The following is a 24377-nucleotide window of genomic DNA, read 5'->3' as shown; positions in this document are numbered from 1 at the left end:
GCCAGCACCAAGCCCTATGAGGACACCCAAGTGCCAGCACCACTGCCTGGGGACCCCACAAGGACAGCCAAGTGCCAGCACCACTGCCTGGGGACCCCACAAGGACACCCAAGTGCCAGCACCATGCCCTATGAGGACACTCAAGTGCCAGCACCACTGCTTGGTGGCCCCACAAGGACACCCAAGTGCCAGCACCAAGCCCTATGAAGACACCCAAATGCCACCATCACTGCCTGGGGACCCCACAAGGACAGCCAAGTGCCAGCACCATGCCCTATGAGGACACTCAAGTGCCAGCACCACTGCCTGGTGGCCCTGCCAGCCCCGAGGCTGCTCCCTGCTGCCCAGCAGCAGCTTCCCCCAGGCCCCTGGAGGAGGCAGAGCAAGGCTGAGGCTGAAGGAAGCACAACTGGCAGAGGGAAGTTGTCTGCTCCAGCAGCTCAGCGCTGCCTTTCCAGCTCAGCTCTCCCCTCCCTCCCTCCCTGCTATCTCCTGGTGCTGCCAGCAGAAATCATCTCATTGCCATGGCAACCACAGCCCCTGCCCCGGGCATGCTAATCAGGCTGGGGAGAGGAAGAGTCCCTGGGATGCTGAGGAGGAGGAGGAGGGAAACCCCAGACACAAGGGCTGGGAGCTGAGAAATCACCTGAGAGAACCCCAGAACCCAGCAGGCTGGCAGAGAGCTCCCAGCTCAGCCTGGCACCCAGCCTGGCACCCAGCCCTGCCCAGCCAACCACACCATGGCACTCAGTGCCCCAGCCAGGCTTGGCCTCAACACCTCCAGCCATGGGCACTGCACCACCTCCCTGGGCAGCCCATTCCAGTGCCAATCACTCTCTCTGCCAGCAGCTTCCTCCTCACATCCAGCCTGACCCTGCCCTGGCACAGCTTCAGCCTGGGGCCCCTTCTTCTGTCCCTGGGGGCCTGGCAGCAGAGCCCAACCCCAGCTGGCTACAGCCTCCCTGCAGGCAGCTGCAGGCAGCAATCAGCTCTGCCCTGAGCCTCCTCTGCTGCAGGCTGCACCCCCCCAGCTCCCTCAGCCTCTCCTCACAGGGCTGTGCTCCAGGCCCCTCCCCAGCCTTGCTGCCCTGCTCTGGGCACCTGCCAGCACCTCAGCAGCTCTCTGCAATGGGGGAGCCCAGAGCTGGGCACAGCACTGCAGGGGTGGCCTGAGCAGTGCTGAGCACAGGGGCACAAGAACCTCCCTGCTCCTGCTGCCCACACTGCTCCTCAGCCAGCCCAGGATGCCATTGGCTCTGCTGCCCACCTGGGCACTGCTGCCTCCTCTGCAGCTCCTCTCTCACAGCACCCCCAGGGCCCTCTCTGCCTGCCTGCTCTCAGCCACTCTGGCCCCAGCCTGCAGTGCTGCTTGGGGTTGCTGTGGCCAAAGTGCAGAACCTGCCCTTGGCCTTCTTCAGCCTCCTCCCCTTGGCCTCTGCCCACCCATGCAGCCTGCCCAGGTCCCTCTGCAGGGCTCTGCTCCCCTCCAGCAGCTCCACACTGCTCCCAGCTTGGTGCCAGCTGCACACTCACTGCTGCTGGACTCAATGCCCTGCTCCAGAGCATCAATAAAGACACTGCCCAGGCCTGTGCCCAGCACTGCTCCCAGGGGCACAGCACTGCTGCCAGCTGCTTGGAAAGGCTACCAAGACCCAGGAGCTGGCAACAGAAGTGCAGAAGAGTTCAGATCCTGCTCCTGGCACCTCCTGGCACACCCCAGGTGAGAGGCTGAGTTGGGTGTGGAGCTGGGAATGAGGTTCCTGCTTCTGGGGAAGAGTTTTGAGGAAGCCTCCTGAGGGTTTGGAGCAGTTTTGGACTCCTCCTCAAACCTTCCTCCATCCTCAGAGCCCTTCCCCAGGCTGTGCCCTGCAGGAGGGAGCTGTGGGGTAGGACAGCAGCAGAGCAGCCCTGCCCTGAGGGCTCAGCTCCTGGGGGTGCAGGAGGGAGAGGCTGGAGCAGGGCCAGAGAAGGGCAAGCAAGCTGGGGAAGGGTCTGGGGGAGCTGGGGGGGGGTTCAGCCTGGAGAAGAGGAGGCTGAGGGGAGAGCTCCTGGGCCTCCACAGCTGCCTTCAGGAGCTTGGGGCCAGGTGGGGTTGGGCTCTGCTGCCAAGGAACAAAGGATAGGCAGGGACAGGAGTGCCCCAAGCTGCACCCAAGGGCAGGGTGAGGTTGGCAGAGTGGCCAGGCCCTGGCACAGGCTGCCCAGGGAGGTGGTGGAGCATCCCCAGCCCTGCAGGTGGCCTAAAGCCACGCAGGGTTGGCACCTGGGGCCGTGGGTTAGTGGGCACAGAGGAGCTGGGCTGGATGCCAGGAGGCTCCTCCGTGGTTCCCAGCTGCTGTGGATGCCCCAGGGACCATCTGGTGCTCCTCTGCTGCTGCTGCTGCTGTGAAGCAGGAGGGCTGCAGAGCCCAGGCAGGGCCAGGGCATCCCCTGGGCTGCTCCCTCAGCCGGGCAGACAGGGATTAACCCCCCCGGGGCTGCAGGGGAGCCAAGGAGGGGGGTAGGGGTCAGGGACAGGGCTGCAGGGGAGCCAAGGGGGGGGTAGGGGACAGGGCTGCAGAGAAGCCTCTGCCTGCTGCCACTCACTCTCCCACTGCCACTCACCCCCTGCCACCCTGCCCCACCTTATGCCACCCACCCCTCTGCCTGCCACCCCCCTGCCTGCTGCCACCTACCTCTCTGCCACCCACACCTCCACCCATTGCTACCTGCCTGCTGCCACCCTCCTGCCATCATCCATCCCTCACCCCCATCCAATGCCACCCATCCCACTGCCCATTGTCACCAGGCTGCTGCCACCCACCCCTCTGCCCCCCACCCCCCCTCCATCCACTGCCACCTGCCTGCTGCCACCCACCACCTCTCTGCCACCCCTCATCCCAATGCCACCCATCCTCCCACCCAATGCCACCTGCCTGCTGCCACCCACCCCCCTCACCCAATGCCACCTGCCTGCTGCCACCCACCTCTCTGCCCACTGCCACCCCCCGGTCCAGTGCCACCCATCCTCCCACCCAATGCCACCTGCCTGCTGCCACCCACCCCCCTCATCCAATGCCACCTGCCTGCTGCCACCCACCTCTCTGTCTACTGCCACCCCTCCCCCATTCCAATGCCACCCATCCTCCCACCCAGTGCCACCTGCCTGCTGCCACCCACCTCTCTGCCCACTGCCACCACCCGATCCAGTGCCACCCATCCCCCCACCCATTGCTACCTGCCTGCTGCCACCCACCCCCCTCATCCAGTGCCACCTGCCCACTGCCACCCCTTCCCCATCCAATGCCACCCATCCCCCCACCCATTTCCACCCAGCTGCTGCCACCCCCCCCTGCCATCACCCACCCCCCTCACCCCCTCTGCCCGCTGCCACCTCCCCCGAGCCCAGCAGGCTCCCTCCCTCCCCCCCCCGGCCGGGCTGCAGGGGGCTGCTGGCAGCTTAAGTGCAGCAGGAGAGCAGAATGTGGGGCACAGGACACGTGATGGAGCCAGGGCTCAGCCTCGCTGCCCTGCTGGGGGCTGGCAGGGAGAGAACCCTCCCCCCACGACCCCCAACCCCCCCTCAGCTGCGGCTCAAGGGGGCTGCTGAGGGCAGAGCTCTCCAGCTGGCAGCAGCAGGCTTGGAGCAAGGTGAGGTTGGAGCTCTTCTGCCGGGAGAGGAGGGAGAGGAGGGAGAGGAGGGAGAGGAGGGAGAGGAGGGAGAGGAGGGAGAGGAGGGAGAGGAGGGAGAGGAGGGAGAGGAGGGAGAGGAGGGAGAGGAGGGAGAGGAGGGAGAGGAGGGAGAGGAGGGAGAGGAGGGAGAGGAGGGAGAGGAGGGAGAGGAAGGGGCCCCAAAACCCAAACCAACCCAAAAGTGAAGAGCTAAGGGATGGGAGAGGAGGAAGAGACCTTAGGGTGCAGCAGAGGAGGGTTGGGCTGGACCCAGAGACCCTTTTCTGCCCTCAGGGACTGGCACAGGCTGCCCAGGCTGGTGCTGCTGTGGCCATGGCCCTTGAGGGCAGGGTTGGATGACCTCAAAAGGCTTTTCCAAGCCAAACACTTCCCTGATTTTCCCCTTTCCTGCTCTGCCCCACAGCAGCTGAGAGCATTTCCCCCTCCCTCAGCCACCAACGGCAGCAGACCTTGAGCCTGCCTCCATCAACCACCTCTCAGCTCACTCAAGAGCTCCACTTAACCCCTTGGAGCCAGACTGGCAGAGCTGAATAGGTTCAAAAGCCAAACTCTGAGAGGAGAGGAAGGAGAAATGCTCCTTAAAATGCTGCAGGAGAGGAGGAAAGAGCAAACAGCAACCAAAAAACCCACCCCAAAACCCAAAGCAAGGCAAAAGTGAAGAGCTAAAGAAGGGCAGGGGCAAGGCTGAGCTCTGCCTGGAGGCTTCCCAAGGTCACATCAAAGAGCTGCTGGAGCCTGGAGCCAATAAAAGTTCAAGCTCCTTTGGTTTGAAAGGCTCCAAGCAGCTCCAAACTGCCTGGCAGAGGCTTCCCAAGCAGCCAACCAGGAGCAGGCTGCACAGAGGGGTCCAGAGGGTCGTGGGCTGGAAGGCATCTCCAAGAGCATCTAAGTTGTGTGAGCAGCTTTTGCTCAGGGCCTTGGACACCTCCCACAGCCTCCCTGGGCAGCCTGGGCCAGAGTCTCATCATCCTCATCTTCCTCAGCTCCAGTCCAACCCTGCCCTCCCTCAGCTCCAAAACCATTGCCCCTGCTCCTGCCTCTGCAGCTCTTCTCCTGGTGCCAGGGCAGCACAGAGGAAGAGGAGGAGGAGGAGGAGGAAGCAGCAATCCCATCTGGTTGGCAGAGACCCTTCAGGATGATCCAAGCCCAAACCTTTGCCTCAGCACTGCAAAGTCAGCAGCAGAAGCAAAGCTCCAGCAGGGCCACAGCTTGGCATGGGGCAGCAGTGGGGAGCAGGCTCTGGCCAGGCAGCTCTGCCCCCCAGGGGCATCCAAGACCTGATCTCCAGAAACATTCCAGCCCTGCCCCCTAGGAGCACCAGGAACTTCCTAACCCTGGCTCCCAGGAGCATCCAAGATCTGATCTCCAGGAACATTCCAGCCCTGCTCCCCATGAGTACCAGGAGCATCCAAGCTCTGCCCTCCAGGAGCACCAGGAACTTCCTAACCCTGGCTCCCAGGAACATCCCAGCCTTGCTCCCCAGCTACATCCAAGCTCTGCCCTCCAGGAGCACCCAAGACCTGTTCTCCAGGAGCATCCCAGCCTTGCTCCCCAGCAACATCCAAGCTCTGCCCCCCAGGAGCACCAGGAACTTCCCAACCCCAGTTCTCAGGAACATTCCAGCCCCACTCCTCAGGAGCACCAGAAGCATCCCAGCCTTGCTCCCCAGGAACAGCCAAGCTCTGACCCCAGGAGCACCAGGAGCATCCCAGCCCTGCCCTCCAGAACATTCAAGCTCTGTCCCCCCAGGAACATCCCAGCCTTGCTCCCCAGGAGCATCCCAACCCTGCCTCCCAGGAGCACCAGGGACATCCCAGCCTTGCTCCCCAGGAGCATCCCAACCCTGCCCCCCAGGAGCACCAGAAGCATCCCAGCCTTGCTCCCCAGAAGCATCCCAACCCTGCCCCCCAGGAGCACCAGAAGCATCCCAGCCTTGCTCCCCAGGAACATCCAAGCTCTGACCCCAGGAGCACCAGGGACATCCCAACCCTGCCCTCCAGAACATTCAAGCTCTGTCCCCCCAGGAACATCCCAGCCTTGCTCCCCAGGAGCATCCCAACCCTGCCCCCCAGGAGCACCAGGAACATCCCAGCCTTGCTCCCCAGGAGCATCCCAACCCTGCCCCCCAGGAGCACCAGAAGCATCCCAGCCTTGCTCCCCAGAAGCATCCCAACCCTGCCCCCCAGGAGCACCAGAAGCATCCCAGCCTTGCTCCCCCGGAACATCCAAGCTCTGACCCCAGGAGCACCAGGGACATCCCAACCCTGCCCTCCAGAACATTCAAGCTCTGTCCCCCCAGGAACATCCCAGCCTTGCTCCCCAGGAGCATCCCAACCCTGCCCCCCAGGAGCACCAGGAACATCCCAGCCTTGCTCCCCAGGAGCATCCCAACCCTGCCCCCCAGGAGCACCAGGGACATCCCAGCCTTGCTCCCCAGGAGCACCAGGGACATCCCAGCCTTGCCCCCCAGGAGCACCAGGGACATCCCAGCCTTGCTCCTCAGGAGCATCCCAACCCTGCCCCCCAGGAGCACCAGAAGCACCCCAGGGAGGTCCCCTGCAGAGCTCTGGGGAAGTTCCTCCTCTCCCAGCCCTGCAGAGGCTTCAGCAGGAAGGCTTTGGGGGTGGTGCACAGAGGGCAGGGCTGATCCTCAGCCAGGGCTGGGGGCAGCAGAAGCCTCCAGAAGGGATTTGCATTTCCAGGGGGAGTGTTGCTCCCTCTGCAAGGTCTCCCCCACGAAGCCCCTGGCAGATGGAGAGCAGCTGGGGGGGGGGGGGGGGGTAGGTAGGGGTTTGGAATTGGTGACCCAATCCCTTCCCACCCCTTCCCTGCCTCTCCCAACACTCCGTGGCTCAGCAGCCCCACCCCAAAGACTCATCCCTAACATTTAGAGCCTTCCAACCATGAAATCATGGCATGAGTCAGGAGACCTTCCCCAGGGATCACATCCTCACCCCCCCTCCACCTCCCAGGGAAGCCTTTCCCCCCCAACCAGCAGCTCCTCAAGGCCAGCAGGAGCCCTGCCTGGGTGGATGGGTTAGGAGGAGGAGGAAGATCCTTTCCCTGCTCTTCCAGGGCAGGCAGCAGGACCACAAGCAGCTTGCTGAGGCTCCAGAGTGAGCTCTGCTCAGCTCCAGACTCCAAACCAGCAGCAGATAAACACCTGGAGCCCAGCCCAGCACCACCACAGTTGTTCCTCCTTCCCTTCCTCTCCTCCTCCTCCTCCTCCCAACCCAAACTTGGAAGAGGACTTTATTGATGTAGTAGGCAGCTCCCAGCTGGAGCAGAGCTGAGTGCCAAGCACAGCTCCCTGCCTGCTGGGGAAGCTCCAGAGCCACTCACTAACTTGTTCCAAGCCAGCAGTTGTTGGCTCATTTGCTCCTGATGGAAACACCACCGAGGGGGTTGGTGCTGAGCTGCCTGCCAGGGAGGTGCTGGCTGGAGCACAGCCAGAGCAGGGCAACAAAAGCTGCTGGAGGGGCTGGAGGAGCAGCTGAGGGAAGTGGGGAAGGAGAGGAGGAGGAGGAGGGAAGACCTCTTGGCTGCCTGCAGCTCTCTGGGGGTGGGGGTTGAGTTCTGCTGCCAAGGAAGAAGGGACAGGGCAAGAGGAAGTGACCTGAACTTGTGCCAGGGGAGGGCTGGGTGGGGGCTGAGGAACCATTTCTGTCCTGCAAGTGTCACTGAGCAGGCAGAGTGGGGCAGTGCCCAGCCCTGGAGGGGGTTCAGAGGTGTGGAGCTGGTCCAGGGGAGGGCAATGAAGGTGGGGAAGGGGCTGGGGAGCAGAGCTGGGGTTGGTGAGGCTGGAGAAGAGGAGCCTGAGGGAGACCTCACTGCTGTCTGCAGCTCCCTGGGGTGGGGGTTGGGCTCTGCTGCCAAGGACCAAGGACCAGGACAAGAGGAAGTGACCTGAACCTGTGCCAGGGGAGGGCTGGGATGGGTCCAAGGAACCATTTCTGTCCTGCAGGAGCGGGCAGGGACTGGCAGAGGCTGCCCAGGGAGGTGGTGCTGGAGTGCCCATCCCTGGAGGTGCTCAAGAGGCCTCTGCCCATGGCCCCTGTGCCCATGGTGGTGCTGGGAAGGATCCTGGAGGGCATCTCCAACCCAAACCCTTCCCTGCCTGCATCCCATGGCTCTGAGCTCCTTGGGGCAGCAGCTGCCTGCTGAGCCTCCTGCCCTGGTGCTGCCAGCTCAGGGCTTGGACTCCACCTCTGAGGTCCTGCCCCCCTGGCCACACAACCTCCTCCCATCACCTGCAGCAGCCTCAGCCCTCACCTGGCTCTTGCCCTTCTCCTCCACTCCTCCCTCTGGCAGCTGAGCCCAGCCCTGCACACTGCTCCCAGGGAGCAGCCACTCACAGCTGGCAGGAAGGGTGGAGATGCCCCCAGCATGGGCATGGGGTGGGCAGAGTGCAGCAGCTGCCCCCCCTCACAGGCAGGGAGGAAGCTCAGCCCTCTTCCTCCTGCTCTTGGAGCAAGCAGCTCAGGAATTTGGCAGCAGGCCACAGCTCACACAGAGGAGAGCCTGTGCTGAGCCATGCCCAGAGGGGCAACCTCCTCCCTGCCAGCACAGACCTGGCTCTGCCACCTTCCCCTCCTCGGGGCATGGAGGGGCAGGAGATGCTGCCCCCTCACCCCCCAGCAGAAAGCTCTCAAGGTAAGGCTCAGCTCCTCCTGGGCTGTCCTCTGCCAGGCAAACTCAGCTCTGCCTGCCTGGGGGCTGGCAGCTGAGGGGGACCCAAAGCCACATCCTCCTCACCCCCACAGCAGAGCAGGACCCAGCCCTGTGCCCCCACAGCTGAGCAGGACCCAGCCCTGCGCCCTCATCTTGGGGTCTGCACCCCCCCAGCCGAGCAGGACCCATCCCTGCACCCCCACCCTGGGGTCTGCACCCCCCCAGCTGAGCAGGGCCCATCCTGGTACCCCCACCTTGGGTCTACAGCCCCCATCCCTGCACCCTCATCTTGGTGTCTGCACCCCCCCAGCCGAGCAGGACCCATCCCCTGCACCCCCATCTTGGTGTCTGCACCCCCCCAGCCGAGCAGGACCCATCCCTGTACCCCCCCCCTGGTGTCTGCACCCCCCCAGCCGAGCAGGACCCATCCCTGCACCCCCATCTTGGTGTCTGCACCCCCCCAGCCGAGCAGGACCCATCCCTGCACCTCCACCTTGGTGTCTGCACCCCCCCAGCCGAGCAGGACCCATCCCTGCACCCCCATCTTGATGTCTGCACCCCCCCAGCCGAGCAGGACCCATCCCTGCACCTCCACCTTGGTGTCTGCACCCCCCCAGCCGAGCAGGACCCATCCCTGCACCCCCCCAGCCGAGCAGGACCCATCCCTGCACCCCCATCTTGGTGTCTGCACCCCCCCAGCTGAGCAGGACCCATCCCTGCACCCCCATCTTGATGTCTGCACCCCCCCAGCAGAGCAGGACCCATCCCCTGCACCTCCACCTTGGTGTCTGCACCCCCCCAGCCGAGCAGGACCCATCCCCTGCACCCCCATCTTGGTGTCTGCACCCCCCCAGCCAAGCAGGACCCATCCCTGCACCCCCCCCCCCCAGCCTGCAGCCCAGCAGGGCAGTGCCAAGCTCCCTGTGCCAGCAGGTCTGAGCTGCTCTCACTTCCCCCAGCTGGGAGCTTTGACCTGGCCAAGGAGGAAGCCCCAAAGCAGCCAGAAGTGAGCTCCTGCGGGGGGGGATGAGGACGCCCAGGGGCAGCTGCAGCTGCAGCTTGCAGGAGGCTCGCAAAGGGTTAAGGCAGCAGAGCAGCATCAAAGGCAGCTCCGGAGCTGGGGGGGGCTGAGGCTGCGCAGACTCCTTGGAATCCCAGGAATTTCCCATCCTTATCCCACTTCCCCTCCCGGCAGCCTGGCAGGGAGCGAGCACCGCGGCGGGACCCCAGACCCACCCCTAGGGCCAGAGGCAGCAGCGCCAGGGATGGGCACATGGTGCCAGGGATCCCTGGCACAGCTGGCACCAGGGCGCCCACGGCACAGAGGAGCTGAGGCTCAGGACGCCAAAGAGAGAGGCTCAGGGGGGGCACCCAGCAGAGGGGCTCAGGGGGGCACAGGGGAGAGAAGCTTTGGCTCAGGGGGGGCACCCAGCAGAGGGGCTCAGGGGGGCACAGGGGAGAGAAGCTTTGGCTCAGGGGGGGCACCCAGCAGAGGGGCTCAGGGGGGCACAGGGGAGAGAAGCTTTGGCTCAGGGGGGCACCCAGCAGAGGGGCTCAGGGGGGCACAGGGGAGAGAAGCTTTGGCTCAGGGGGGGCACCCAGCAGAGGGGCTCAGGGGAGAGAAGCTTTGGCTCAGGGGGGCACCGAGCAGAGGGGCTTTGGCTCGGGGGGGGGCACCCAGCAGAGAGGGGCTCAGGACGCCCAGCAGAGGAGCTCAGGGGGCACAGAGAAGGCCCAAGGGGCTCCTCTCCTGCAGCTCTTTGCCAGCCAAGGTGCCAAGCTCCCAGGTGCCAGGCTGGGTGCTCCAGCACAGCCCAGGACAAGTCTCCCTCTGACCCACAGCTGCCCCCCCCCACAGGACTCCCCCTTCACTCCAGCAGTGCTGCTGCTGCTGCCTCCCCACGCAGCAGGAGCCTCCTGCTGCCCCTCCCAGCCACCAGCCTGCCCTCCAGCTGGCACCCCAGGACAGGCACTGCCAGCCAGGCCCTGGCTGCTGTGAGCTGTGGACCTTGGACACTCAACAGCCACCAGCCAGGCCCCCACCCCAGCAGGGAGCAGCTCAGAGAGGAGCTGCAGCAGCTGTGCTCAGCCCGGGGTTGGCACTGGCCTTGGCACTCCTCCTTGTCTCAGAAGGGCAATGCCCATCCCACAGGGCAGCAGCAACGCTCAGAGCACTCCTGGCCCGTGCTAGGCAAGTGCTGAGGAGCATTATGGGCTGGGACTGCCCCAAGAACCTTTCATGTGTGAGAAGCAGCCACAAAAAAGCAGAGAGGATCTCCTGGCAAAGCTGCTTTGGAGCTCAGCACCAACCGGGCTGGGTGAGACCTGCAGCCTCAGCTCCTCCTGCCCTCCAGAAGGTGCTGCAGCTCAGGATTCCCCACAGCCCTCTCAGTCCAGGGGTGCTCAGGGCAGAGGAGAAGGATCCAGGAGATCCCAGAGGAGCTGAAGAGCAGCAGGGAGCTGCTGTGTGAGCCTGGGGAGCATCACCTGAACCCCAGCACCAACCAGGTTGGGTGAGCCCTTCTCAGTCCCACCTCCAGAACTCACTGCAGAGCAGCAGGGAAGCAATTCAGGGCTCTTCCTGCCCCTTATTCCAGAGAGGATCAGGGTAGAGAAGGATCCAGGAGATCCCAGAGGAGCTGGAGAGTAGCAGGGAGCTGCTGTGTGAGCCTGGGGAGCACTTTGAGCCCCAACACCAACCAGTATGAGTGAGCCCTTCAGCTTCTCCTGCCCTCCAGAAGATGCTGCAGATCAGGATTCCCCACAGCCCTCTCATTCCAGGGATGCTCAAGGTGGAGAAGGAGGATCCAGGAGATCCCAAAGGAGATGGAGAGCAGCAGGGAGCTGCTGTGTGAGCCTGGAGAGCTCCATCTGAACCCCAGCACCTACTGGGCTGCATGAACCCTTCTCAGTCCCTCCAGAACTCACTGCAGAGCAGCAGGGAAGCACCTTCAGGACTCTCCCTGCCCCTCATTCCAGGGATGATCAGGACAGAGAAGGATCCAGGAGATCCCAAAGGAGCTGGAGAGCAGCAGGGAGCTGCTGTGTGAGCCTGGGGAGCACCACCTGAACCCCAGCACCTACTGGGCTGCACGAACCCTTCTCAGTCCCTCCAGAACACACTGCAGAGCAGCAAGGAAAAAAAGAGTTGAGGATTGCCCAGAGCATTTGAGGAGTGCTGCAGAGGGAGAGGAAGGTGCTGAGGAGCCTCCTGCAGCCCCAGGGCAGGCAGCAGGGAGCCAACACTCACGCGTTGCAGTAGGGCTTCTTCTCGTAGCCTTTGTAGTTCTTCATGTTGAGGGTCATCTTGCAGGTCTCACAGTGGAAGCAGGCTTTGTGCCAGAACTGGAAGGGAGACAGAGAGGACACAGCCATCATCATCATCCTCCTCCTCCTCCAAGGTCACAGCCCAGCAGAGCTCCACAGCTGAAGCCCAGCAGCTCGGAGGTGGCAGCAGCGATGGCATCTGGCGAGGCTGAGCTGTGCCCCAGGCTGGGCAGAGGGAAGGAGGGGAATGGTTTAAGGTTGAGAAGGGACCTCAAAAGCTGATCTGGTGGGAGGTGGTGGGACTGGTTCTGAACAGCTCCAGGGAGGTTGTGGAGCACAGAAGCACAGAATGTGATCAAAGATCACATCTCCACAGCCCTCTTGGCCCAGGGGCTCAGGGCTGATACATCTCTCTTGTGAGGGATGGCTCAGGCTGGAAGGGAGCTCACAGCTCAGCTGCTCCAACCTCCTGCCACAGCCAGGGACAGCTCTCAGCAAGGCTCAGTTCCTCAAGACCTCCTCCAGCCTGGTCCTCAACATCCCTGGGCAGGAGGCAGCCACAGCCTCCCTGGGCAGCCTGGGCCAGGCTCTCACCACCCTCACACTCAGCTTCTTCCTCAGCTCCACTCTCAGCCTGCTCTGCCTCAGCTCCAAACCATTCCCCCTTGGGCTGGCTCCAGACCCCCTCAGCAGAAGTCTCTCTGCAGCCTCCCTGCAGGCTCCCTCCAGGCACTGGCAGCAGCTCTCAGCTGCCCCTGGAGCCTTCTCCTCCCCAGCTCCCTCAGCCTGTGCTCACAGCAGAGCTGCTCCAGCCCTGGGCTCATCCTTGTGACCCCCTCTGGCCTCCCTCCACCATCTCTGCATCCTTCTCATGCTTGGGACACAGACCCTGAGCTTCCCCAGAGTGCTGTAAGCTCTAACTCATGCTCACCAGGTCCTTTTGGCCTGGTGGAAGGGAGAGGAAGGAGGAATTTTCCCCCTCCCCTCCCTTTTCCTGAGCAAGTTCCTGTTGGAGAGGATCCTGGAGAGGAGGACTCCAGCACTGCACCATCAAGCTGGGGCTTGGGAGGTGCAGGACACCTCCAGCCTGGCCCTGAACACCCTCAGTGGCAGGCTGGGGGGGTTTGAAACTGACATCAGAGAATCAGCCAGGGTTGGAAGGGACCACAAGCATCATCATCATCATCATCTAGTTCCAACCCCCCCTGCCCTGGGCAGGGAAAGGTCCTTCCCATTCCATCCCAACAAATCCATGGCTGCTGCCCCCCCCAGTTTCCACCTTCCAGCCTCTCCGAGGTCATTCCCTCTGCAAGAGCCAAGCCCCAGCCCTCGGTGCCACCTCCCCACAGGTACCACACCCCTGTGGGCAAACATCTGAGCCCATGACTCAGCCCAGGAGGACAATTTGCCTGCTTGCAGTTGCTCCCAGCAACGTATTTGTTCTTCCCCTCCAGTTACACAAGTTCCTGCCAGGCAGCCAGAGGAGTTTCCACGCCAACCAGAGGCTGCTCTCCACCATCCTCATCCACCAGGATCATTTCCCTTCCCCTCTCCTACCTTTCAGGCTCTTCAGGGACATGAAAGAGCAGCACCTAAGCCTGGCACCCTCAAGGGTCTCCAGTCACAGCCTCTGTGCTTCAGTTCCTGCTGCCTGAGGCTCTTGGGGTGCTGGAAACCACTTTGAAGCCCCACGGTGGAGCTCAGCACCAGGCAGCCAGGACTGCCTGCAGCTCAGCTTCAGCCACCTTTTGGCAGGCTCAAAGTGCCCCTGGAGAGCAGGCAGCAGCTGCTGGCAGAGCCTGGAAGGCTCCACTTGAACCTCAGCATTCCCCTTCAGCTGCTTTGTCTCTGCCCAGCAGCCACAGCAAGGACCAGAGCTGGGTGACAGCAGCTGGGCAGGAGCTCAGTGCAGGCTGCAGGGGCACTCCTGTGCCCTTCTCCAGGTCCTGGAACCAAAACAGGCTGGCAGAGAGCTCCAAGCCCAGCCTGGCACCCAGCCTGGCACCCAGCCCTGCCCAACCAACCACACCATGGCACTCAGTGCCCCAGCCAGCCTTGGCCTCAACACCTCCAGCCATGGGCACTGCACCACCTCCCTGGGCAGCCCATTCCAGTGCCAATCACTCTCTCTGCCAGCAGCTTCCTCCTCACATCCAGCCTGAGCCTGCCCTGCCACAGCTTCAGCCTGGGGCCCCTTCTTCTGGCCCTGGCTGCCTGGCAGCAGAGCCCAACCCCACCTGGCTACAGCCTCCCTGCAGGCAGCTGCAGGCAGCAATGAGCTCTGCCCTGAGCCTCCTCTGCTGCAGGCTGCACCCCCCCAGCTCCCTCAGCCTCTCCTCACAGGGCTGTGCTCCAGGCCCCTCCCCAGCCTTGCTGCCCTGCTCTGGGCACCTGCCAGCACCTCAGCATCTCTCTGCAATGGAGGAGCCCAGAGCTGGACACAGCACTGCAGGGGTGGCCTGAGCAGTGCTGAGCACAGGGGCACAAGAACCTCCCTGCTCCTGCTGCCCACACTGCTCCTCAGCCAGCCCAGGCTGCCATTGGCTCTGCTGCCCACCTGGGCACTGCTGCCTCCTCTGCAGCTCCTCTCTGCCAGCACCCCCAGGTCACAGCCCCCCTGCACCAAAGGACATTTCTGCTCTCTCCCAGACCCCTGCACTCCCTTGCAGGGCAGCAAACACCTCCTCACTTCCCCTTCTTCCCGAGGACACAGCTGAAGATCAGCTCCACACAGACCTCTGCCTGCAGCTGAGTTTTAGCTACCCTTTGGCTGCCCAACCTGAGCTGGAGAGCAGCAGGGAGCTGCTGTGCCAGCCTGGGGAGCACCACTCGGACCTCAGCTGGGCTGGGTGAGCCCTTCAGCTCCTCCTGCTCCCCAAAAGATGCTGCTGCTCAGGATTCCCCACAGCCCTCTCATTGCAGCAGGGAAGAGGAGGATCCAGGAGATCCCAGAGGAGCTGGAGAGCAGCAGGGAGCTGCTGTGTGAGCCTGGGCATCACCTCCTGAACCCCAGCACCTACTGGGCTGGGTGAGCCCTTCTGCTCCTTCCACTCTCCCCATCCTTCTTCCACTCCAGGAGTGCTCAGCATGGAGGAGGAGGAGGATCCAGGAGATCCCAGAGGAGCTGGAGAGCAGCCAGCAGCTGTGAGGAGGTTTAATGCCAGCATCACCTGGCCTGTGTGAACCCTTCAGGACAGACAGACAGACCTGAGCTCTCTGGAGCTTCTGCCACGTGTGAGGTGCTGAAGAGCCCTCCCTGAGCTGGGCAGGATGAAGCAGCTCTGCACAAATGCCAGAGGTGCCAGGAGGAATCATGCCAGGCTGAGCTGGCAGCCAGGGTGACTTCAGCAGCTCTTCCTCTGAGGAATACCCAAACTCCCAAGAGCCAAGGAGTGACCTGGCAAGGCCTGGACCAGCTGTCCCCATGCCTGTGGCAGCCTCCACCATAAGCACAGCAAGGAAGGGATGCACTCAGTTGGCCTCTTCCCCTCGGCCAGGCAGCAATTAATGCTCCTCTGCCTGCCTGGGTTTGCAGCAAGCATCCTTCAGAGGTGTTCTGCTGCTGAGGACCCTCTGAGCTGGCTGCAGAGCACCCTGGAGGGCACTGCCCCTTCATTCCAGGGCTTGCAGCACTAAACCCTGCCTCAGCAGGACCCAGGGGGATGTAAAAGCAGCACTAAAAGGAGGGCTGAAGCAGCAGTGGCATAGAGGAGAGGGAGGGGGGAAGGAGAAAAGCAATCCCAGCAGCACTGCAGAGAAAGAGGACAACTTCCAAGTGGGTTTCCAGAGGAGGAGCAGCAGCTCCTGAGCTTCCCAAGTTCAAGCTTGGAGTGTTGTGAGCAGCTGGAGGAGATGCCAGGGCCAGCTGCAGGGCATAAGCCATGGGCAGGGACAGCTCCTATCAACCCAGGGTGCTCAGGGCCTCATCCAGCCTGGTCCTGGAACACTTCCAGGGAGGTTGTGGAGCACAGAAGCACAGAATGGGATCAAAGATCCCATTCTGTGCTTCTGTGCTCCACAACCTCCCTGGGTAAACCTGGGCCAGAGTCTCCCCACACCCTCACTGCCAACAGTTCCTTCCTCATCTTCCCTCTGACTCTGCCCTCCTCAAGTTCAATCCATCCCCTCTCATCCTGCCACTCCCAACCCTTGTCCAAAGTCCCTCCCCAGCTCTCCTGCAGCCCCTTCAGGTACTGAAAGGCTGCTCTGAGATCTCCCTGGAGCCTCCTCCAGGCTGAACATCCTCAGCCCCCCCCCAGCCCATCCCCATAGCAGAGGTTCTCCACCTCTCTGATCCTCTTCATGGCCTCCTCTGGATCCACTCCAGCAGCTCCATGCCCAGCCTGTGCTGGGGGGCACCAGAACTGGATGCAGAGCTGCAGGGGAGGTCTCAGGGGAGCAGAGCAGAGAGGCAGAATCAGTTCCCTTGGCCAAAGCCCCTCCCCAGCAGCCCCTTCAGGTAATGGAAGGTTGCTCTGAGGTCTGCCTGGAGGGGAACATCCACAACCTGACCCAGTGTCTGCCCACCCTCCCTGCCAAGAGTTTCTTCCCCTGGTGGAGCCCCTTGGGCCACTCACAGCCACAGGAGGTGTTCTTGTGCCCCTCCACATCCCCTGCCAGAGCCCCCACAACATTCCTCCACAGGCCCCCAACCCAAAGCCCCCCCAACATCCCTCTACAGCCACCCAACATCCCTCCACAGCCCATGCCAGAGCCTCCCCAGCATCCCCTGTCAGAGCCCCCCCAACATCCCCTGCCAGAGCCCCCTCAACATCCCTCCACAGCCCATGCCAGAGCCCCCCAACACTCCTCCACAGGCCCCCAACATCCCTCCACAGCCCCTGCCAGAGCCCCCCCAACACTCCTCCACAGGCCCCCAACATCCCTCCACAGCCCATGCCAGAGCCCCCCCAACACTCCTCCACAGGCCCCCAACATCCCTCCACAGCCCATGCTAGAGCCCCCCTAACATCCCTCCAGAGCCCCCCCCAACATCCCTCCACAGGACCTCAACATCACTCCACAGCCCATGCCAGAGACTCCCAACACCCCTCCAGAGCCCCCCCAACATACCTCCAGTCATACCAGAGCCCCCCAGCATCCCTCCATAGGCCCCCAGCATCCCTCCACAGGCATACCAGAGCCCCCCCCCAACACCCCATGCCAGAGCCAGCAGCTGAGGGTGAGCCAGAGCAAGGGGCAGAGTCCTTGGGCTGCAGGAGCATCCTCAGCCAGCTCTAAGAGCTCACAGGAGCAGATCCCTAACCCTGACTGGGGGTACCCAAGGAACCCTGCCACTTGCCCCCCCACCCCCCCCCACCCCAGAGCTGAGTGGCTGTGGGGGTGCTGAGCTGCTCAGAGTGGCTCTTAGAAGCTGCAAAGCACTTTGCAAGCTCTGAGCTCAGCAGCTGCAGCCCTGGCACACAGGAGCTGTCACTTCCCCCCACCCCCACCCCCCCACGGAAGCCAGGCCCAGCACCTTATCTGCTAGGGAGGCACAGGGGTGCTCCTTTCCCTCCCCCCACCCCCTCTCCCAAGCAGGGGGCAAGGTGAGAAGGCCAAAAAGAGGCAGAAAAAGTAGTGTTGAGTGGCAGCAAGTCAGAGCTGGCAGGGGCTGGAAGGTGGTTTTTGGGGGGGGTGTGGGGGGGGGGTGTGTGGGGGGGGTAGGATCCCTCCTCCAGCTGCTGCCTTTCTGCAGCTGCTAAAGGCAGCAAAAAAAGGTCACTCTCCTGCTTGAAATCAAACCCAAAACCACCACCCAAACCTCAGGGGGGGGGGAATAGACTTCCCTGATCTGCTTCCCCCCCCCCCCCAAAACAAAAAGGAGGGGACCAAACCCATCTGCTTGTCAAACACCAGCACAGGCAAGTGGAAGCTGAAGCTGCACAGCTGAGTGCAGTCACTTCCCCCCCACCCCCCCCCCCACCCCAGCAGCTCTTCCTTGTTGCTGCCTCTGGTTCAGCTCCAGCTCTTATGCAAACAGCACCACAACACCTTCCCCCCCCACCCCCCCCCAGAGCTGCCCTTTCGACTTTGCTCCAGGTAGAGCATTAAAAATCCCAGGTGGAAAAACCACTCCAACCACCCCCTGTCTTCCTGGGGGGGGGGAGAGGGAAGCTTCTTGCAGGCAGAAGCCACAGCAAGGAGAGGAGCATGGAGGGGGGGGGGAAGTGGAGAGGGGACAGTGGAGATCACAGAGCCCCAGCGTGGTGGTGGAGGGGTTAAAAGGGACCTCTGGAGAGCAGCTACTGCAACCCTCCCCCCCCCCCCCACTGCACACCAGGTTGGGAAGGGACCTCTGGAGCTCACCTACTCCAACCCCCCCCTGCTCACCAGGTGGGAAGGGACCTCTGGAGCTCACCTACTCCAACCCCCCCCTGCCCACCAGGTGGGAAGGGACCTCTAGAGCTCAGCTAATCCAACCCCCCCTGCCCAACAGGTTAGAAGGGACCTCTGGAGCTCACCTACTCCAACCCCCCCCCTGCCCACCAGGTGGGAAGGGACCTCTAGAGCTCAGCTAATCCAACCCCCCCTGCCCAACAGGTTAGAAGGGACCTCTGGAGCTCACCTACTCCAACCCCCCCCTGCTCACCAGGTGGGAAGGGACCTCTGGAGCTCACCTACTCCAACCCCCCCCTGCTCACCAGGTGGGAAGGGACCTCTGGAGCTCACCTACTCCAACCCCCCCCTGCTCACCAGGTTGGAAGGGACCCCTGGAGCTCAGCTACTCCAACCCCCCCCCTGCCCAGCTCAAAGGGACCTCTGAAGATCAACCAGTTCAACCCCCCCTTGCCCCTAGCAGGGCACCCACAGCAGGTCTGAGAGCACAGAACTCCAAATCCCAGCGTGGTGAGGTTGGGAAGGACCTCTGGGCCCCCCCCCCAGGGCTCCAGCAGGGCACCCACAGCTGCCTGCCCAGCAGCACAATGCCCGGGGTGGGGGGGGGGGTGGGGGGGTGTTGGAAGCACTGCACAGAAGGAGCCTCCACAGCCTCTCTGGGCAGCCTGCTCCAGGCCTCCAGCACCCTCCCACACCCCCAGTAAGGGGCATCCTGCACCCCCCACCCCCCCCCATGATTAGTGTAGCAAGACAAAGCAAACAAGACCCCTAAAAGGGGCAAGAGAGGGGAGCAGCCTCCTGCCCACTCCCCAGCAGCTGGCACAAGGGGCACACCGGGTGTGCTGAGGGCATAAGGGGCACAAACCCAACCTCTGGCTGGGCAGGAGGGAGGCATCACAGAACGGGTCTGGGTTGGAAGAGACCTCAACGATCATCCTCGACCCAGGCAGAGGTCACTCCCTCCCCTCCTTCCTCATCCTCCACCCTCTGGGTACCCTCCACAGCTAGTCACTCCCTCCCCTCCTTCCTCATCCTCCACCCTCTGGGTACCCTCCCCAGCTACTGGATGCCAGCACAGACTGGCAGGGCCAGGGGGGGGAAGAGGTTTAACCTCGATGATCTCTTTGGGCTCAATGATGTCTCTGGGCTCAATGATGTCTTTGGGTCCCTTCCAATCCCTGGCACTCTCTGAGGCTACCATTCCAGACACCAGAGGCACTTCCCTGTCTCCAGCATCTCCAGGCCAGTCCCTGGGACACAGAGAGAGAGAGAGGAGGAGGAGGATGGGGGGGGGAGGCTGAAAGTTCAGCTTGAAGCCATTTCCCAGCTCAAGGAAGGGAAACCTCATCAGTCAAAAATGCGAGCAGCAGGGTCTGCTGGAGCTCAGGAATGCTGCTGCCCAGATCCACACATTCTTCCCAGGTCCTTTTTTTAGCCCCTAAACTGGTCACCCTGGAAGAGGAGACTGGGGGGGGTGGGGGGGTGGGGAGAAGAGAGCAGCTCAGCTCTCCAAGAGGGTAAATCCCACGGGAAAACAGCTCAGCAGCCAGGGATGGAGACCTCACCACTGGACCTCACCTCCAGCAGCAAATTGTGGTGGGGGTTGGTGGGTGGTTTTTTTTTTCCCCTCCCCACCCCCACCCTGGGGAAGACACGGGAAAAAAAAAAAGCCACTTGGACAGCACCAAGATTGGATTCTGGAGCAGAGGAGCATCGATTGGGATGGATAAAAGGGAGGAAAGGGAAGGGGAAAAGGCAAAGCAAAGCTGGGCTAATGGAAACCAGATGAGGCTCCCAGCTTTGGGGGGGGGGGGGGAAGCTTTAACTGTTGCTTTCCAGTGGTCTCCCCCAGCTGTAGCTTCCCCAACCCCTCCAGTTTGCTGCTGTCTCTTTCCCTTCTAGGCAGGGAAAACAGCTCCAGACACTCGGGGGAGAGGTTTGTGCTCCCCAGGGAGCGCTGGCACCAGGGTGTGGGTCCTACAGCAGGGGGATGCCCGAGGCGACGAGCGCAGAGTGGGCACCGTGGAGACACCTCCCGAGAGGAGAGCATCCAGAACGACCCCGGCGTAGGGTAGCCCCACGGGGGACATCTTCCCCCCCCCCCCACCCCGGACCCCCTGTTCCGGCTCCATTCACAGAGCAGACGCTGAGATAGTGGTGAAGGGGAGGGGGGGGGGGGGAGGGGAACGAAACCAACGTGGGGCAGCTCCGTGGAGGTTTCCATCCAATCCTATGGCCGACTCCTCAGAGCAGACCTTAAGCTAAGAGGGGGCGGTCTGCTGGGATTGCCCCCACTAAAGGGCTGGAGGGGATGAAAGCCCATCCCACGCCAGGGCAGCCCCCCACGGGTGGGGGATCCCCGAGAGTCTCGTCTCACCCGACCAGACGGAGAGGGTCTCGCAGACCATGTCCCTGCTCCCCACGTTAAGGTAAGGATGAGCAGCGTGGAGAAGCCCTTCAAGGCCGAAGTGGGGGGGGGGGGCAAAGAATCAGCCCACTCAAGGGCAGCCCCACGGGTGACCCCACAAACTCTTCCCCCCACGCTAAGCATCTCAACAGCCACTTCCTCTTCCCCCACATCAGACCCTAAGATAAGAACGAGCAGCAAGGACACAACCCCCCCACGGGGGGAGGGGGGGAAGCCCCAAATGCTTAGCCGACACCCCCCCCACACTGTCGCCAAGCCCACGCGAGTCCCTCCCCACGCCACCAGCTCACCTTATCGAGGCAGTTCACCTTCTCGGTGGGGTAAACGATCTTCCCGCAGCGAGCACAGTTGGGATTCATGGCTGGGGTGGGGGGAAACTGCCTCGCTCCCACCCGCAGCAGCCGCGACTGAGCCTCCGCCCGCTCCGCTCCAGCCTTTTATAGCCGGGGGGGGGGGGGACGGGACGACGGGACGACGGACAGGGCGGAGCCATCGTGGACCACGCCCCGGGATGCAACAGCCACGCCCTCGGCGTGTCCGTTTCACGCATGCGCAACTCGCACTCTTTAACGTGGCCCGCGGGGACTGCGCATGCGTAGGGGACGCTGTAAGTGCGGCCCCGGCAGGCGGCGGTAGGAGCGCGGGGGTATAGCTCAGTGGTAGAGCATTTGACTGCAGATCAAGAGGTCCCTGGTTCAAATCCGGGTGCCCCCTCCCGGTTAGCTTTTGGCCGCTTACGGTTTTCTTTCCTAAGGTTTTGGTCGCTTGGCTTTTTTTTTTTCCCCCAACCTCTTACACTCGAATTGTACCTCCGGGGAATATTTAACTTCTTTACGGGACGGTTAGGAGCGAGGCAGATTCCTCACCTGCTCAGGCCACACCTCGAGTCCTGTGTGCACTTCTCGGCTCCTCAGTTCAGGAGAGATGTTGAGGTGCTGGAAGGTGTCCTACGTTTTGGTGACAACAGCCCCTGCTGAGAGCAGGCAGGCAGAGAGGGCCCTGGGGGTGCTGGCAGAGAGGAGCTGCAGAGGAGGCAGCAGTGCCCAGGTGGGCAGCAGAGCCAATGGCAGCCTGGGCTGGCTCAGGAGCAGTGTGGGCAGCAGGAGCAGGGAGGTTCTTGTGCCCCTGTGCTCAGCACTGCTCAGGACACCCCTGCAGTGCTGTGTCCAGCTCTGGGCTCCTCCATTGCAGAGAGCTGCTGAGGTGCTGGCAGGTGCCCAGAGCAGGGCAGCAAGGCTGGGGAGGGGCCTGGAGCACAGCCTGTGAGGAGAGGCTGAGGGAGCTGGGGGGGTGCAGCCTGCAGCAGAGGAGGCTCAGGGCAGAGCTCATTGCTGCCTGCAGCTGCCTGCAGGGAGGCTGTAGCCAGGTGGGGTTGGGCTCTGCTGCCAGGCCCCCAGGGCCAGAAGAAGGGGCCCCAGGCTGAAGCTGTGGCAGGGCAGGCTCAGGCTGGATGTGAGGAGGAAGCTGCTGGCAGAGAGAGTGATTGGCACTGGAATGGGCTGCCCAGGGAGGTGGTGCAGTGCCCATGGCTGGAGGTGTTGAGGCCAAGCCTGGCTGGGGCACTGAGTGCCATGGTGTGGTTGGTTGGGCAGGGCTGGGTGCCAGGCTGGGCTGGGGGAGCTTGGAGCTCTCTGCCAGCCTGCTGGGTTCTAGGATTCATTCCGTTCTGCATCAGCTCGCCCACTTTACCCAAGCCTCTCCCTTCTTTTCCTGCCTCCTTGTGGTTTAAAATGAGGAGGTTTGTTGGGTGTTTTTTCCTGCTCATCCGACGTTTTGGGATGCAGGTGGGAGGATTTTCCGCTCTTGGCTGAGGAGATGTTGCTGGGTGATGAGGGTGGATCAGTGTCACCCACACGTTCTGGGTGCTCGCCTCGCCCCTTGTCGGGGACAGCTGAGGACACTGCTCCACCAAGCCCAGCTCACTGCTCCACCTGAACCCAGCTCAATGCTCCACCAAGCCCAGCTCACTGCTCCACCTGAACCCAGCTCACTGCTCCACCTGAACCCAGCTCACTGCTCCACCTGAACCCAGCTCACTGCTCCACCTGAACCCAGCTCAATGCTCCACCTGAACCCAGCTCACTGCTCCACCTGAACCCAGCTCACTGCTCCACCAAAACCCAGCTCACTGCTCCACCTGAACCCAGCTCACTGCTCCACCAAAACCCAGCTCACTGCTCCACCAAAGCCCAGCTCACTGCTCCACCTGAACCCAGCTCACTGCTCCACCAAAGCCCAGCTCACTGCTCCACCTGAACCCAGCTCACTGCTCCACCTGAACCCAGCTCACTGCTCCACCAAGCCCAGCTCACTGCTCCACCTGAACCCAGCTCACTGCTCCACCTGAACCCAGCTCACTGCTCCACCAAAACCCAGCTCACTGCTCCACCAAAGCCCAGCTCACTGCTCCACCTGAACCCAGCTCACTGCTCCACCAAAGCCCAGCTCACTGCTCCACCTGAACCCAGCTCACTGCTCCACCTGAACCCAGCTCACTGCTCCACCTGAACCCAGCTCACTGCTCCACCAAGCCCAGCTCACTGCTCCACCTGAACCCAGCTCACTGCTCCACCAAAGCCCAGCTCACTGCTCCACCTGAACCCAGCTCACTGCTCCACCTGAAGCCAGCTCACTGCTCCACCAAGCCCAGCTCACTGCTTCACCTGAACCCATCTCACTGCTTCACCTGAGCCCCACTCACTGCTCCACCTGAACCCAGCTCACTGCTCCACCTGAACCCAGCTCACTGCTCCACCAAGCCCAGCTCACTGCTCCACCTGAACCCAGCTCACTGCTCCACCAAAGCCCAGCTCACTGCTCCACCTGAACCCAGCTCACTGCTCCACCAAGCCCAGCTCACTGCTCCACCAAGCCCAGCTCACTGCTTCACCTGAACCCATCTCACTGCTTCACCTGAACCCATCTCACTGCTTCACCTGAGCCCCACTCACTGCTCCACCTGAACCCAGCTCACTGCTCCACCTGAACCCAGCTCACTGCTCCACCAAGCCCAGCTCACTGCTCCACCTGAACCCAGCTCACTGCTCCACCTGAACCCAGCTCACTGCTCCACCTGAACCCAGCTCACTGCTCCACCAAGCCCAGCTCACTGCTCCACCTGAACCCAGCTCACTGCTCCACCAAGCCCAGCTCACTGCTCCACCTGAACCCAGCTCACTGCTCCACCAAGCCCAGCTCACTGCTCCACCTGAACCCAGCTCACTGCTCCACCTGAACCCAGCTCACTGCTCCACCTGAACCCAGCTCACTGCTCCACCTGAACCCAGCTCACTGCTCCACCAAGCCCAGCTCACTGCTCCACCTGAACCCAGCTCACTGCTCCACCAAGCCCAGCTCACTGCTCCACCTGAACCCAGCTCACTGCTCCACCTGAACCCAGCTCACTGCTCCACCAAAACCCAGCTCACTGCTCCACCAAAGCCCAGCTCACTGCTCCACCTGAACCCAGCTCCAAATGCAAAGCTTTTCTTGCTCCTTCTCATGAGAAACATAAAATCGTAGTAAAATGAAGGGTTTGGTTTGGAGGGACCTTGAAAGGTCATCTAGAGGAGCCCCCCTGCAAGCCAGCAGGGACAGCCCCAGCCTACAGCAGGCTGCTCAGAGCCCCCCAGACAACCAGCCCTGGGATGGTGGCAGGCATGGGGCAGCTCCAACCTCTCTGGGCAAGCTTAGCCAGGCTCTCCCCACCCTCAGGGTCCAACTGTTTCTCCTTTCTCTCCAGTTTAAATCTCCTTCTTTTAGTTTAAACCTTCACCCTTTGTCCTGTTCCTGCTCAAAACTCTGTCCCCAGCTTTCTGCTTGTCCCCTTTGAAGCATCAAAAGGCCACCAGAAGGTCTCCCTGCAGCCTTCTCTTCTCCAGGCTGCCCAAGCCCAACTCTGCCAGCCTGGCCCCGCAGCAGAGCCCTTCCAGCACCGCCCTGGCTTCCTCTGGCCCTGCTCCAACAGGTCCCTGCCTGTGCCGTGCTGGGGACTCGGTGC

At 62.5% G+C, this 24377-nt stretch overlaps 1 protein-coding gene and 1 non-coding gene across 2 annotated transcripts in view; one reads left to right on the top strand and one right to left on the bottom strand.

Moving 5' to 3' along the window:
* Positions 1 to 20772, bottom strand: part of LASP1 (LIM and SH3 protein 1) — a 37574-nt gene extending 16802 nt beyond the window's left edge. The window contains exons 1-2 of the mRNA XM_064174487.1: positions 20668 to 20772; positions 11594 to 11688 (exon numbers count right to left, since the gene is read on the bottom strand). Coding sequence (XP_064030557.1) covers positions 11594 to 11688; positions 20668 to 20736 — 164 coding nt within the window. The 5' untranslated portion in view covers positions 20737 to 20772. The remainder of the gene's footprint in view (positions 1 to 11593; positions 11689 to 20667) is intronic.
* A 247-nt stretch (positions 20773 to 21019) lies between these two features.
* Positions 21020 to 21091, top strand: TRNAC-GCA (transfer RNA cysteine (anticodon GCA)). The gene has a single exon. It is a non-coding gene; the product is annotated as a tRNA-Cys (tRNA).
* Positions 21092 to 24377: the final 3286 nt, after the last annotated feature.

This window comes from Pogoniulus pusillus, chromosome 40, assembly GCF_015220805.1.
Source record: "Pogoniulus pusillus isolate bPogPus1 chromosome 40, bPogPus1.pri, whole genome shotgun sequence".
Classification (NCBI taxonomy): Eukaryota; Metazoa; Chordata; class Aves; order Piciformes; family Lybiidae; genus Pogoniulus; species Pogoniulus pusillus.
This window is presented reverse-complemented; position numbering and strand designations above follow the sequence as displayed.